The sequence below is a fragment of the Bidens hawaiensis genome, unplaced genomic scaffold (assembly GCF_021521415.1).
Source record: "Bidens hawaiensis isolate Kalapana, Puna unplaced genomic scaffold, B.hawaiensis_p1.1 tig00051370_1, whole genome shotgun sequence".
Lineage (NCBI taxonomy): Eukaryota > Viridiplantae > Streptophyta > Magnoliopsida > Asterales > Asteraceae > Bidens > Bidens hawaiensis.
The window spans coordinates 56,427-73,360 of record NW_027506188.1 but is presented as its reverse complement, the minus strand read 5'-3'; the positions used below and the strand labels follow the sequence as shown (position 1 = coordinate 73,360).

At 32.8% G+C, this 16,934-nt stretch overlaps 1 protein-coding gene across 1 annotated transcript; it reads left to right on the top strand.

Moving 5' to 3' along the window:
- The first annotated feature begins 1,907 nt into the window (after positions 1 to 1,907).
- LOC143617020 (LRR repeats and ubiquitin-like domain-containing protein At2g30105) lies at positions 1,908 to 11,097 on the top strand. Its single transcript, XM_077089695.1, has 10 exons — positions 1,908 to 2,106; positions 2,171 to 2,271; positions 3,656 to 3,808; positions 7,610 to 7,720; positions 7,798 to 7,898; positions 7,981 to 8,118; positions 8,289 to 8,337; positions 8,680 to 8,745; positions 9,011 to 9,130; positions 10,961 to 11,097. Exons 1-10 carry the CDS (start codon positions 1,908 to 1,910, stop codon positions 11,075 to 11,077), a joined length of 1,155 nt encoding a protein of 384 aa, XP_076945810.1. The 3' UTR covers positions 11,078 to 11,097.
- Positions 11,098 to 16,934: the final 5,837 nt, after the last annotated feature.

Below are 16,934 nucleotides of genomic sequence, written 5' to 3'. Positions count from 1 at the left end.
AACTCATTTAATTTATTGATTTTTTAAAAAAATCAATAAGTTAATAAGGTATTTTTAAACTCAATCCCAACATGCTTTTAACAAACCTGCTTAACTCTGCTTGAAAATTATATACAAATCAATAGAATTAAAATATATAGATATTCAAAACGTTAAAGGTTTAAAATTTGTAAACAAATAGACAACCCACATGTATAGAAATAGAAATGTTTTTAATTAAAAATCTTAAAAGGGCCTCCTGAACACAAAAGTAAGTTAATGTGATTCGACTCCGTTGGTTTATATTTTTGTTGTCGGAAATTCCATTTCCTAGTTTACTTTGATTTTATTATTAAATGAAACTTAAGGTTGGTTTTACAATTTTTTGTTTTTAATATTTATTTTTGAATTTTAATTTTCTTTATTATAAGAAAGTTAATGATATAATTAGGGTTTTATAATAAAAGAGTTTCAAAAATAAATGATATGTTATAATTCGTTTCAAAGCTATCTGGATTTGGTGACTCGCTTATTTTTTTTACTATAAAATTGTTTCTTAATTATAAATAATATATTTTTAATCGGATATTAATTTTTAGTATATCCCTATTATATAAGATTTTTATTTAAAATATTTGGTAAGATTAATTTTTAATTTAATGAGATGTTATAACCCGTTTAAGAACTATCTGGGTTTGGTGAGACATACCCGTGAATTCGGGTTAAATGAATGAGAAGTCTCCATTTACAAATAAAGCAACCTGATGGCTTGAGAGAATTTAGAGAGGAAAGTTCTTAAAGGTTTCGTTTATATCTATAATATATATAAACAAAACCCCTAAAATCCTATATGTCGCGATGTGGTCGCTCCCCCTTTTATGAAAGCCACCAGATTGCTTGATTTTTAAATGGATGTCTCTCATTGATTTAACCCAACTTCATGGGTATAAGTTTTACCAAAGCCAGATAGCTCTTAAACGGGTTATAACATCTCATTAAATTAAAAATTAATCTTGCCAATTATTTGATATGAAAATCCTATAAAATAGGGATATACTAAAATTTAATATCCAATTTAAAAAGAAAAAAATATTATTTATAATTAATAAACACTTTTATAGTAAAAAACATAAGCGGGTCATGGGTCACCAAATCCAGATAGCTTTTAAACAGTTTATAACATATCATTTATTTATGAAACCCTTTCATCATCAACCTCTAAGTGTATTATTAAGTTTCTTACAATAAAGAAAATTAAAATCCAAAAAATAAACATTAAAAAACGAAAAATGTAAAACAACCATTCTTTAAGGCCATCAGATTGTTTTATTTGTAAATGAAGGTTTCTTACGCATTTGACCCGAATTCACGGGTAAAGGTCTCACAAAACCCAGATAACTTTTAACGGGTTATAACATCTTATTATATTATAAATTAATCTCATAAAATATTTGATATGAAAATTCTATAAAATAGGGATATACTAAAAATTTATATCCTATTTTATTTAAAAAAAGATATTATTTATAATTAAGAAACAATTTTATAATAAAGAAAATAAACGAGTAATGGGTATCACCAAACCCAAATAGTTTTTAAACCGGATTATAACATATCATTTATTTGTGAAACCATTTTATCATCAAACCTCAAGTATATTAATAAACTTTCTTAGAATAAATAAGATTAAAATCCAAATATACAAATATAAATATTAAAAATGAATAATATAAAATAACACTATAATATAGAGATAAAATCTAGTATATTATACAGGTAAAACTTGAGCACAACACAACCATGTCAATCTTTCCATCCATTTTCTTTTCTTTTCACCCACAACTAAACTTAACTAAAACTTGGTAACACAGAGTAAAGCAACGGAGGGGGCACAATTAAGTAACATCCATCAGGTCAGAATCAGATTTATGGAGGAGACTGCGGCTGCTGCTGCGGGTGATTACGAAAGCACGACGACGATACAGATACCGATACAGATAAGCGTCAAATTCAATGGGCGTTCCATCCCTTTTAACCTTTCCCCTGACTCCACCGTCAAAGACCTCAAATCTCTGCTTCAACCACTCACCAATCTTCTTCCCCGCGGCCAGAAACTAATAGCTAAAGGTACTACTAGTAACCCTAACCCTAGCCTACTCAACTTATTATAATATTATCATTATTATTACAGGGAAAATTCTGGATGATGAAATGCAATTTAGGTCATTATTAGGGACGCACAAAGGAGTATATAAAATACAACTCATAGGTTCCCAAGGCCTTCATCAAGGGGTACCTACCCTACGTTGTTATTAACTATATATATATATAAGGATTAGTATCATTTGAGAACTCTTAAATTATTTAAAAACTTGAAGGAACTCTTAATAACTAATGTTTTTTATAAAAATTTTTGTATTTTAATTTTATTTAAGTGTAGTTTTATCACTTTTGACATCTATATTTATGATTACAATTATGAAAATTAGTTTTTTTACGCATATCTATGTTATTTTTTACACATATGTAAATTTTTATCACATAAATTTTACACATGTGTAACTTGTGATTTATATATGTAATCAAATTTTTTTTAAATAAATATGATAAAACAACTCTCAAATAATGATAATATATAAAAAAAGTTAAAAAAATATTTGGTTTTTAAGAGTTCCTAAAAGTTCTTAACTTTTTTTGAGTTCTCAAATGAAACGAACCCTATATATATATAGGGAAGATTTCAAATGAGAACCCCTTTGAGTTTTAAGAACTCGAAAGAACTCAATGTAACGATTTTTTTTTTTCGAATTTTTTTTACACATGCGTAATATATGTAGGTTACATACACGTAAAAAAATTACATAATTTTTTACGCATCGAGTCGACTTTTTATACATGTGTAACGGACGTAAAAGTTAGTGTAACCACTTACAACTTTATTCTCTCTCCTACTTTGACTTTTTTGCCAGATTTAATCTCAACCACATATTCCAATTCATTTAATTAAATGTGTGGCCTAGAATGGAGTTCTTAAGTTTTTACAACTCAACATTGTTCTCAAAATATCCCTCCCCTATATATATATATATATATATGCAAAGTATAAAATGAAAACCCACTTGAGTTGTGAAAACCCGCAAAAACCCTATGTAACATCGTTTTTTTTTGTTACATGTAATATATGTTGTAACATTTAATACAAAACATCGATGTTATATATATATATATATATATATATATATATAGGCAAAGTATAAAATGAAAACCCACTTGAGTTGTGAAAACCCGCGAAAACCCTATGTAACATTGTTTTTTTTTTTTTGTTACATGTAATATATGTTGTAACATTTAATACAAAATATAGAAACATTAAAAAAAATTGTTTTGCTATTTTTTAACATTTTTTTACTAATTTTTTTATATGTTTTTAAGGGAGAGAAAAAGTTATATTTATGTTAACATTTTTTATTAACTTTAATTGTGGACCACAAGATTTAATCTTTAATTAAAAACATGTGGTTGAGAATGAGTTTCTAGAGTTTTCACAACTCCAGTGTGTTTTTATTTTAACCTAACCCTATATATATATATATATATATATATATATAAATATATTTCATCTTTCATTTTCTTTTTTATTTTGTTTATTCTTGGAATCATCATCGTTTGTTTGCAGAGTGGCCCAATCAAGAAGGAATTTCCCGATATAATAAGGAGGAAGAGCAACACAATCACTACACCGGAGAATAAACAAGTGCCTCTTGTCAAGGGTCAATTCGAAAGATGGAAGATCACCCGCGTCATTTCCTTGTCTGGTAGTCACATCACGGTATCCAAATTAATAACCAACTAGTTTTGTACGTGCCTTTGGTTGCTATAGGTTAAGTTTGCTACAATGCGACACCAAATTAAAAATATTAATCTGTCATCGTAGAACGATGGTCATGTAACAAAAATTAACATGCTAAAGAAACAAATACGGTACCGACAACCACTTTTATTCGGTCGGTGCTAGAACCAAAAAGAAAAAAAAAGCTTATATAACTTATATACCAAAAGAAATAACATATTTACAACGTTTATTTGGTGGTTAAACTCGGGCGCTGCCGCTGTGAGTTGACGTGAATTTGATTATGTTCGGTTGCGCTTGTTACAGTACCAGAACTAAAAAACATAAAGTTTACATATAAAAAGCAAAAAAGAAAAAGCTAAAATAATTGTAAATACCAAAGGAAGAAAGCCATTAAAGAAATCAAACAATCTTTCCGCGGGGCGGCTAATCAACAGAAGATGTAAGCCTGGTACCTACATCTAATGGCTTAAAGCATACATACAAAATAGCTATAATAAACATAATCACCAACAATACTACTACACATCAACAATACTGAACTTCACATCAAAGTTTGATGCATTACATTTACCCTTAATAGCCGCCAATAATGGGCCTAGCAAAGGTCTGAAAAGAATGTTAAACAACAAAAAAACATAAGTAGTTCAATACAATGGTTGTATATTGTTTGCAGCAATCGTGACAATCAAGCGAGGTTGAACGCAGGTAATCTTACGGCTTTCAACCTTAGGCTGCTGCACCTTCTTACAACATTAGGCTGCTGCACCTTTGTAACATTAGATCTGCACATCACCATTGAAAATGTGCAATCAATATAATAAATGGCTCAATACTATTTAATTATTGTTTGTTGCAATTTGCAAAATTAAATATGTAGGAGCTGAAATATTTAAAGACATTAAACATTTAGTGTTTACTGGGTATAATTTGGAATTTTTATGTTTGAAGGTGATACTTTGGTTGGTTAAACTGTTACATAGATGTCTCATGTCACTGGTATTCCTAAATGTTTTCGAGCCAAAACTTGCATTGAAAATAAAACAAAATAAAAAAGATAATAAAATAATTAAAATCATTCCTTCAACTTTTGATGTTTTTAATAATAACATAATTATACTTGATAATTTCATTTCAATTTTTATAAAAGGCAGAGTAATGTGCTGTGGGTACCTTCTGTCTGCAGTTGAATGCTTTTGTTTAGGTCGCTCACAGAAACTCTATTACGCTATAACGTATACTCTTAAGATTCAACTATAGTGATTTAGAATTTTAGTTTTTGCTAACTTACAATATTACTACTAAATATAATTTAAACAGTACTTTCTTTTCTTACCTATCCTCAAGGGCTACTTCTTTCAAGTTATGCCGGTTTGACAGTCAAATATATTTATTTTGAAAAAAGAAGGTATCTACAACTTTTATCTAATATATCAGATAAGGCTGTAAACGAACCAGACGTCCGACCTCTGTTCGGCGACAAGCTCGTTTATGTTCGTCTGTTTTAATAAACGAACTTGACATGAACAAAAAAGTTTTATTCGGTAAGCTTAAAGGAAGAACACGGACAGAGACCGCATTCGTTCAATAGTGTTCTTGAACGTCTGGTAATGATTATACGCTTTGAAATTAATATGTAATCGTTCTATGTTCGTTTGTTCATTAGAGTCGTTCATGTATGTTTGTCCATTAATGTTCATTAGTGTCTGTTAGTGTTTGTTTGTTCATCAATGTCCGTATGTTCTTTAGTCAATTAGTGTCCATCAGGGTCCGTTAGTGTTCATCTGTCCTTTAGCGTCTGTTTACAATATTAACGAACGAACAAACTCAATTCCTTAATGGACGGAGACAAACACAAATTTTCATCCGGTAGACTGTACATCAACCATCCGTTTGTCAGACAGAAGTTTAACACACGAACACGGACAAAGTATCGTCTGGTTCGGTCCGTTTGCAGCCCTAATGTCAGGAAAGTCTGACCTTGGGCACTTTGCTGGAAATATGCGTCGACTTTATGAGCACAATAAGATACCATACCACCTACTGTTGAAGATTGATATCAAGGCACCCTCAGACACCAAATGCACCGGGCCTGCGAATCGCACATAAATTATATTATATAAAAGGGTTTATTATACCCAAATGCAACTACAATTAAGATGAAAAAATCTTACCTAATCGATCAAATAAGTCCTCTCCATTAATTGGGGCCATAGGTTCAATTGGTTGTCCAGAAAGTAGTGCGGGTAATGACGATGCAATGAGTCTGCTTTTTAGTGATTTCTCGGTCAGTTTTGGTTCCTCATTGAACCAACACCCATGAAGTTCCTGTGAATAAAAATGCAATATAGCTTAAAGCTAATACATGTTCATAAATTAGCATAATTCTGAGAACCTACGGATATGTTTCTCACTGGTCATGACTATTCGAAACCTAGGCTATTAAAAAAGTAAACGAAAGCAAATTTTGACTTTGAGGAAAGGCACCTGTAAAGTGGCAGTGGCGTTGTATTTTGGAAGATTCCTGTAATTCAAACAACCTAATGAGTTTTCTTTAATCAAAGAACATAAATCAAATAGATCAGAGATCATTACTCCAATAATATCCATTATAAACAGCTATTTGGGTTTCTCAATCAGCCCTAGCAGAGACAATGTGTCTCGAGTCATCAAGTGGTACCTTTTGACTTTTAGATTCAGTATAAGAACTATAAAAAGGTATAAACTGACCTGTGTTTTTGTAGTGGATCGGTCAACCAAGAGCAAAACATTAGCATCACCCCTTCATTACAAAGAAAATCAAATTAATCAAATCTGTATTACACGCTAAATATTACACATAACCGATTCACACATAAAAACATAAAATAGAAAAGTTAACTGGTTAATTGTAAAAATCATACCTTCGATTGTGGCGAATAAAGAACGTCGGAACAAACCTGTCAAGCCCTGAAACTGCAAACACAAGAAACAAACTTCTGAGCTAACATAATCACTAAATTAAACCAACCTTCTTATAATCAGCTATCTTATAATAAACCAAAAACAACTAAACCGCCGACAGGTATACACAGCGGATACTATAACAGCAAACAATTTATAAATAGGAAAGCATATCGCTTGCAACAAATCTGAGGCAGATACATTAGTTAATTTCATATGATTTACACAATGCCTAACATTACCAGGCACCATTACCAAAAACCATGATTAAAGCCCCTACACCCCAATCCATAACATATAGAGACAACAACTCTCGTCACAACTAAACCATAAACCCTAAACACATACGGAAATTATAACAGTTGAAAAGAAATTTAGTAAACATCTCTGAAAAAACTTTACCCTAGAGACGAAGACCGGTAGATGATTACGAAAGTGAGGGCATGCAATGCAATAGATACAGAAAGCAATCTGTCCAAATATTGACACCTGGTATACACGCGTCGAACACATAAAAGGGTTTACAGTAGGCAGGGCCCACATGAAGTGACACAATAAACAAATTACTCTTATTTTAACCTAGAATTGAACCCGGGTAGACATCAACAAAACAAATATCCACAGATTCTAAATAACCACCTGGACAGAAGCAAGCTTTTGTTTGTGGAGCACATTTATCTATTATATACAAAACACACATCATAAATCATTCTGCAGCACCACCCTTCTGTTTTATACTATATAGATGCTATAGATGTGACCGATGATCAGTCCCATAAAGCTTTATATTAGATTTTTATTTATCATTAACATGATATGATCTGGGTGACTGAGAAGGTGATTCCCGAAGAAGTGTGGAATTGTGGGTCTTCAGTAAGATTCCTTGATCTCAACTCCAACTCAATAAAAGATGTACCAGAGGCTATTGGTGGCTTAACTTCTTTACAGGTAAAAAATAGAGAACCGCAATTGAGAAAGATTCTTATTAGAAATTGTACTAGTAATATGCTGATTCTCGGTGCCAGAAACTTTTCTTGAATTCAAACTGCATAAAAGATGAATCTGTTAGCTGGAAGGGACTGTCATTACTGAAATCTCTCGCTTTTCTGAATTTGAACCAGAATTTGTAAGCATTGCACTAAAATGAATGTGATGCTTCTGTATTTTAGAAGCTAATTTGGGGCGTTTTAATGCATACATATATGCAGTTTGACAAGTTTACCCTCTGATTTGGGCTGCTTAACTATGCTAAAGGAGCTTCATGTCGCGCACAACAAATTAACAAGTCTTCCTGATGAAGTAGGGTTACTAGTTCATCTTGAGGTTTTAGAAGCCAATGACAACAGGTGATCTTCACTCTTTGCATTTTATCAACATCTCACCAATAAAGAAGAAATGCTTTCAGTTTTCATGTGACATCTTCATAGGATAATCAAATTGAATTTATTTTTATGTTTATTTTAAGAACATCAGTGGCACTTCTTTTTTACTAATAAAATGATAATCTTGTGTGAAGGCTTACCACCATCACCTCGTGCATAGGGAGCTGCTCTGCCCTTGTTGAAGTAAGATTTCCGTCTCACGCTCATTTCTAGAGGTGACCAAATCAAATGAGGGTTGTGTTGTATCTTGAAAAAAAAATTCAAAATTTAAACAAAAAAAAAAGCCAAAAGGGAGTGAATTGAAATTTGCCCAATGTATGTCTGTTCATAGTGAATTGAAACTGTTTAGTTACTGTACTGTATTGTAAATTTAATCATGACCATTGTATTAGTTAATTATTTAAAAAGAAACTAGAATATTGTATGTTTCAACCTAACATCCATTTTGCTACCTCTATCGACTGGTAAATAATATTAACTGGCTTTTCTTGATACCTGGATTGAATCTTTTTTTATTTTGTACAGGTTGAATTTTCACAGAATCTTCTCATAGAGCTACCAGAAACTCTCAGCAATTTGACAAATCTCAAGGTGTGTATGTTTTGATTTAAAAAAAAAAATTGTTTTTACCCAAAACATATAAATATTTTGGATTAATCAATGTTAGAATGTGATTACTTATTTGACACTATCTTATGTTCTTTTTAGACAATGATTTATGAAAAAAAAAAAAACAACAGATTTGATATTTTTCCTTTTTAGCTATGTTTTTAATGTTAACCATTAGAGATGAAACATAACCCAAATCGGCTCGTTCATATGAATATTACCACCTTACATGACTTATTTGTTGCAGGCATTGTATCTTCACAACAATGGGCTGAAATCACTTCCGTCACTATTGTTAAAAAGCTGCACACAGCTATCGACCCTTGATCTCCATGGCACTCAAATAACAATGGACATGCTTAGAAAGGTATTTCATTGTTGTTCACTATAGTGTTAGCTATGTAGTCGATATCGCCGACATATCACTGATATATCGGTAATCGGTCCCTTGGTAAAATATCAGTAATGATAACGGTCCTAATATTATCAGCGTATTGACCAATATTTGACCGACATATCACCGATATTTCCAATATCAGTTTTTAAGTCTTAATTCTCAATTTTTAGTGTTTAATGTTGGTATTTTAAGTCTTATTAAGTTCCTACTACTACAATTGTTAGTGTTTTGCAAGTTGCAAAAGGTTAATTTATTAATGGTAGGATAGTATACTGAATTGATAATGCTAAATTGCCATATATACAAATTCTGCATGATGTTTAAATTACTAATATCCCACCGATATCTCATCGCAATAACCGGTATCTCAAGTATTGGTCCTTGACCGATATCCGATATTTGTCCGCATTAACTGCGTAGAGGGTATGTTTGGCTAAACCAGCTGGTGGCTGGAAGTTAGTAGCTGTTAGCTAAAGCTTTTTAGAAAGATTTAAGTGTTTGGCTGAGTATTTGGAGCTTATAATAAAACTAGATGAGTGCCCGCGCGGTGCACTGTTCTAATCTGAAATCTGTTCAGATCTGACCCATTTCGACTCAAAACCTATGCAGTCGATATCGCCGATATACCAGTGACATTTCGGTTATCGGTCCGTTAGTGAAATATCAGTCAAAATATCAGTTAGAATATCGGTATCGATAATATCAGAGATATTGACCACTATTTGACCGATATTGGACAGATATTTGACCGATATATGACTAATATTTCCGATATCAGTATTTTAAGTCATAATTATCAACTTTTAGTGTTTAATGTTAGTTTTTTTAAGTCTTAATCAGTTCTTACTTGCTATGATTGCTAGTGTTTTGCGAGTTGCAAAAGGTTAATCTGTTAATGGTAGGAGACTATACTAAATTATTAGTGTTAAATTGCTATATATATGAATTTTACATGATTTAATATTACCGATATCCCACCGATATCTCATTGTGATAATCGATGTCAGATATCTGTTTTTAACCGATATCCGATATTTTTCCGCATTAACTGCTTAGCTCGAAACCGTACCATCACGAACTGAACTAAATTAGCCCTTTTTGCATCGACTCTTTCCGACCTTAATTTGGTCTTACACATGACTTACACATGACCTGAGCTCGTCTGACTCGAGTTATTGCCGATCCTAACCAGTAATCACATAATATGTTAATTTTTTTAAGTTAAAGAAGTATAGTAATACAATACTCAAATTAAAGAGAATAAAATGCTCGTTTTTATGATGCATTTTTTTTTAATATTAACGTGTGAAAAAGTTATGGCCCCTTAAAAAGTCATGGGGTCGTTGGTTTTGAATAAGGGTTAAATGTGTAACTATTATATAAATTAACAAAAGGTGATTGGGAGAGTTCAAGTAACAAAATTGTAAAATTTTAAATACTAAAAGCTTGTAGCTTTGTTTAAACGCTACTAGTTGGAGCTTTTAGCTTCAAACTTTTTCTCATAACCTAAAAGCTTCAAGCTACTCCAACCAAACAATACTTTTTATTAAATAGGAGCTTTTTCTTTAAAGCTTGTAGCTAAAAGCTCGTAAAAGCTACTAAAAGCTCTTTGCCAAACATACCCAGAGTGTTAGTATTAGTGTTTATTTGTGTTTGGATCACGGGCCCAAGCTAATCTTTTGCAATGGTTTGTACAAATTTGATATTTTTAAGAAGAAACACAACATAATTATCTGTATGAAGATGAAAATAACATGATTATGTTTTTTGAAGATGAAACATAACTTATGAGAATTTCAGTTTGAAGGTTGGAAAAGCTTTGATGAGCGGCGTGTACTTAAACATTCCAAACAGCTGGCGTTTCGGGTCAGAGGAGCAACGAATTCTTATTTTGATGAAGGTGCTGATAAAAGCTAACATGAATGGCTCCAGCAACAAGCAACAACAGAAGCAGGTTAACTTGTACATGCATTGTTCACAAGGCATGATAACATGAATATTTTGGGTGTTTCAAGACTAAGGGATCTATCAGGAAAATTTCATAGGCAGTAAATTCATATTACCATGAGTTTGGAATTGGAATTTGGCCAATGATCAAGAAAATAAAATGAGAAAGATGCATGATTTCATAAATATCGAGTATTTGTTTTTGTTGGTTATACCGATTTATTTGGTAATAAAGAAAATGATGTCTGGCTTTGGTCGAAGGTTCACCGAATATGTATTTGTTTAGAACTATTTTCTTATTTCACCCCATGTCTTAAGATTCCTAGCCCATCCTCTAAAATCTTCTGAGATGATTGTAAAATTATATATGATAGGGTTAAAAGTAGTTGTAAGTGAAGCGGAGAGAAAAGTTAGTGATTTTATATAAATTTGGGAAAAGTTTGTTTGCTCATTTATTTTTTAATATTTGTTGAAATTGATTGTGAGGAAAGGAAAAAGAATCTGTAAGAATAAAGGTATATAAAATATTATTTAATAGAATAGGATAGAAAAATATAGTGTTTTTAAGTATAATTTTAGAGATGAAGATGGAGGACGAGATGGGAATTCTCCAAGGCATAGACATTTGGTAGTAGATCAAGCTAGGGGTGTACAAAAGTATTCGCATCCGAATTCATATCTTAATTATCCAAAAATTCGAATCCGAACTATTCGAAATTTCGAATATCTGAAAATTTGGATTCGGATAGCATTTTTTAGATTTTTCGGATATTCGGATTATCCGAACTATCCGAATATTAAATTTAATATTTTTTAAATATATAATATATAAGCAAATAAGAGATAAGAACCCTAATTCCCTTTTCAAAGTTTACATACGTCGCTCCTCATCTAAGCTCTCCGTCCAGCCTTCATGAGACCACGCCCCAATTAACGACCAAACCTCCAGAATCCGATCCTCTACCGTCGTCTCCGTCGGCCAGTGGCCACATCTAGAATAAAGACATAATCTCAATTTGGATATGGGTTGTTGGAATTAAGGCGGCTGAAAATTGAGGTGTAAAATGTAAAAATCCGATTACCATTGTCCAATGTCAACTGGTGTATGATATTTATCCCCATATTTGTGTGTAAAAGAATCAATCTCTTTAATAAGAGTCAAGTGTTAAAATCGTCTATAAGGTTTGATCAATTATGCATTTTCGTCTATTTTTTTTTTTCATTTTTGCAATTGAACCACCAAAGTTTCTCACTTCTTGCCAAAGTTTCTCACTTTTTTTTCACTTCTTGCCAATTACGTCCAATTCATAACTCCGTTAATTTTCATCGTTAACTCAAGAGTAAAACCATCTTTTCCCTTGAGTATGAATGAGCATTTTGTCTTTTACATCTTCTTCAAATTTACACCCCAAGTATTCACTTTACTAAATTATCACCACCACCATCACCACTACACAAATTTCTTCCTCTATTCTCTAATCAAGCCGTTCATATTCGAAATTTCGAATATCTGAAAATTTGGATTCGGATAGCATTTTTTAGATTTTTCGGATATTCGGATTATCCGAACTATCCGAATATTAAATTTAATATTTTTTAAATATATAATATATAAGCAAATAAGAGATAAGAACCCTAATTCCCTTTTCAAAGTTTACATACGTCGCTCCTCATCTAAGCTCTCCGTCCAGCCTTCATGAGACCACGCCCCAATTAACGACCAAACCTCCAGAATCCGATCCTCTACCGTCGTCTCCGTCGGCCAGTGGCCACATCTAGAATAAAGACATAATTTCAATTTGGATATGGGTTGTTGGAATTAAGGCGGCTGAAAATTGAGGTATAAAATGTAAAAATCCGATTACCATTGTCCAATGTCAACTGGTGTATGATATTTATCCCCATATTTGTGTGTAAAAGAATCAATCTCTTTAATAAGAGTCAAGTGTTAAAATCGTCTATAAGGTTTGATCAATTATGCATTTTCGTCTATTTTTTTTTTCATTTTTGCAATTGAACCACCAAAGTTTCTCACTTCTTGCCAAAGTTTCTCACTTTTTTTTCACTTCTTGCCAATTACGTCCAATTCATAACTCCGTTAATTTTCATCGTTAACTCAAGAGTAAAACCATCTTTTCCCTTGAGTATGAATGAGCATTTTGTCTTTTTATAGTCTTCATCTTCTTCAAATTTACACCCCAAGTATTCACTTTACTAAATTATCACCACCACCATCACCACTACACAAATTTCTTCCTCTATTCTCTAATCAAGCCGTTCATATTCGAAATTTCGAATATCTGAAAATTTGGATTCGGATAGCATTTTTTAGATTTTTCGGATATTCGGATTATCCGAACTATCCGAATATTAAATTTAATATTTTTTAAATATATAATATATAAGCAAATAAGAGATAAGAACCCTAATTCCCTTTTCAAAGTTTACATACGTCGCTCCTCATCTAAGCTCTCCGTCCAGCCTTCATGAGACCACGCCCCAATTAACGACCAAACCTCCAGAATCCGATCCTCTACCGTCGTCTCCGTCGGCCAGTGGCCACATCTAGAATAAAGACATAATCTCAATTTGGATATGGGTTGTTGGAATTAAGGCGGCTGAAAATTGAGGTGTAAAATGTAAAAATCCGATTACCATTGTCCAATGTCAACTGGTGTATGATATTTATCCCCATATTTGTGTGTAAAAGAATCAATCTCTTTAATAAGAGTCAAGTGTTAAAATCGTCTATAAGGTTTGATCAATTATGCATTTTCGTCTATTTTTTTTTTTCATTTTTGCAATTGAACCACCAAAGTTTCTCACTTCTTGCCAAAGTTTCTCACTTTTTTTTCACTTCTTGCCAATTACGTCCAATTCATAACTCCGTTAATTTTCATCGTTAACTCAAGAGTAAAACCATCTTTTCCCTTGAGTATGAATGAGCATTTTGTCTTTTACATCTTCTTCAAATTTACACCCCAAGTATTCACTTTACTAAATTATCACCACCACCATCACCACTACACAAATTTCTTCCTCTATCCTCTAATCAAACCGTTCATTTCTCCAAATTCATCATGTCAATCCAAATCACTACTCATTGTTTTCTTTCGTTTCAACAAGCAGCCATTGAAGAGCAATTCACCACCACCACCAACACCAATTTTTTATCATCTCAATCCAAATCAGCACGAATAAACTGAGTCAAAACAGTGTAGATGATATAATTATTTTGATGTACAGAGATGGTAAGTACGAAGAAGCACTAGAATTTTACACCAAAACACTTTCGAACCCAAATCGGTTCAGATGGGTTCTTCATATCTAGAGTGACAGCCAGAGAGAGAGAGAGAGAGAGAGAGAGATGGTGGTGGTGGTGGTTGCCGGGCGGATATGGTTGCCGGTCGGATCTGAACCACCAACGGTGAAGATATATCTAGGGGTTTTCCGACGGTGGTGGTTTGATGGTGGGACGATTGTGGTGTGGGCTCGGTGTGAGGCGACTGGAGTAGGTTCAAGGCAGTCGACGATGATGGTTTCATGGTGTTGACGCAGTTGATGGTGGTTTCATGGTAGTGACCTTTGGATTTTGGTAGTGTTAGACTCTTAGCATTGTATAGGTTTTTTGTTGTGTTTTTTTTTTGTAATAATAATAATAATAATAATAATAAGGGTATTTAAAGTAATAAATAAACTTGAAAAGACGATGTTTTCTTTGAGTTAACAACGAAAATTAACGGGGTTAATAATTTGGATGTAACGACAAGATTTAGGAAAACTCCATGGTTTAGTTCCAAAAATGAAAAAAATTGGTCGAAAATCGCATAATTGATCAAACTCAAGGATGATTTTGCACTTTAAAGTTATTGACGTTGAGAATTTGTATACCAGATTTGTTTGTTTTAGAAATTCATTTCTTTGATTATAATAAAATGGAAAATTAGAAATGAATAATCTTAACTTTCGTGTATTGGCTGATAATAATATCACCTTTAAAAATCACTATCAACGGTCCAACTTTTCAACTATTTTTTTTCTCAATGGTCATTCATTAAAAACACTTAACGTCGTTAAGTTTTTTCCGAGTTTCAAACCGATGTTTTAGCGCTTTTGATCAGAAGAAGGATACGAGTCGACTGATGTAAAACTTATCTCGAAACGGTGATCCAAATGACGAAATAGTGCATCAATTCGGGTGTTTGAATTTCTAATTAGCAAAAATCAAGCCATTTGAATCATTGTTTCGAGATAAGTTTTACATCAGCTGACTTGTATCTTTCTTCCGATCAAAAGCCCAAAAACATCGGTTTGAAACTCGGAAAAAAGCTTAACGATGTTAAGTGTTTTTTAACGTTGGACCACTAAGACAAAAATAGTTGAAAGGTTGGATCGTTGGTAGTGATTTTTAAAAATGGATTATTATCGGCCAATACACAAAATGTGGGATTATTTATTTCCAATTTGCCTAATAAAATTTGAAGTGAAAAAAAAAATCTTGTTTGCTTTAGCACTCTATCCCCAAAGCATTAGATTTCTTTTTTGCATTTCAGATATCCGAACCGGACATTCGAAATTTCGGATTCAGATAGTAAAATCTGCTATCCAAATTTTGGATATCCGAAATTCAGATATCTGGCTTTGAACACCTCTAGATCAAGCTAGTGGTTGTGCATTAGTGTAACATCTTACTTTTGTTAATAATAAATAAAGAAAACTTTTTTAGTTTAATGGTGTGTTATTGTTTCATTATGTTGGGTATAGGTTTAGGAATAGGCTAGGGAATGGGCATGGGCCTTAAGGCCCATAGACTTGGAGTATCTAAACTCCATAAGCTTGGAGATACCACACTCTCATTTATTTTCCATCACGCTACTCCCATAGACCCTTAAGAACACACACAAACACTCTCTTTCAAACCTAGATCCAAATCTGAGTTAAAGGAAGGAAGATTTCTTATTCAAGTATCCTCAAATAACAAGAACCGCGCTTAGATCCATGGGTTTGGTCCCGATCCGAACCAAACCGGAATCCCGTAAGGTATGTTTCGGTGAAAAGGGGCATGTTTTAGACACCGGTTGGTCTTAAGATTTGATATGAAGACAAATCGGACCTTGTAGTGGTAGAAAAACATGAACTTGATGAAAAATGAGTTCAAGGTCGTGATTCAGGTAACGAAAGGGTCATGTAAAAGCGAGTAGACAAAGTTGTTACGACCCAGAACTCATTAAAAGGGTTAAATTGGTTCATGAGGAAGGGTCACGAAGGAAAATGGCTGAAAAATGGTAAAATGATGAAAACAATAAAATCCGGATCGCAAATGATAGAATCGCATAGCCTAGAAATGCGATGCGATTCGTTAAAGAATGCGGTGAGATTCGCTTGGTGTGCGATTCGTTAAAGAATGCGATACGATTAGATTTCATCCATGCGATGCGATTGGGTTGCTCCATGCGATGCAATTGGATTTCATCCATGCGATGTGATTGGATTGCTCCATGCGATGCAATTGGATTTCATCCATGCGATGTGATTGGATTGCTCCATGCGATGCAATTGGATTTCATCCTTGCGATGCGATTGGATTTCATCCATGCGATGCGATTAGAATTCATCCATGCGATGTGTAAAACCCCGACTTTAAGCGGAATACGCCCATGTGTGACGTACATATCACTCATAAGCTCGTAACACTATTAAAGCGACAATAATTATATTTATTTTATTTCATTACATCACAAATACACAATTTGGCATCAATCCAATAACTATACAATAAACTTTTCTTGTTGCTATGATACGCTTTTAATAACCTAATGGTCCAACA

Excerpts from the sequence above, each read along its gene's own strand:
- LOC143617020 (XM_077089695.1), top strand. The coding sequence starts at position 1,908 with ATGGAGGAGACTGCGGCTGCTGCTGCGGGTGATTACGAAAGCACGACG. Across the intron at positions 7,721-7,797 it reads GTGGCTTAACTTCTTTACAG|AAACTTTTCTTGAATTCAAA; the intron begins GTAAAAAATAGA and ends TCTCGGTGCCAG. Across the intron at positions 9,131-10,960 it reads CAATGGACATGCTTAGAAAG|TTTGAAGGTTGGAAAAGCTT; the intron begins GTATTTCATTGT and ends TGAGAATTTCAG.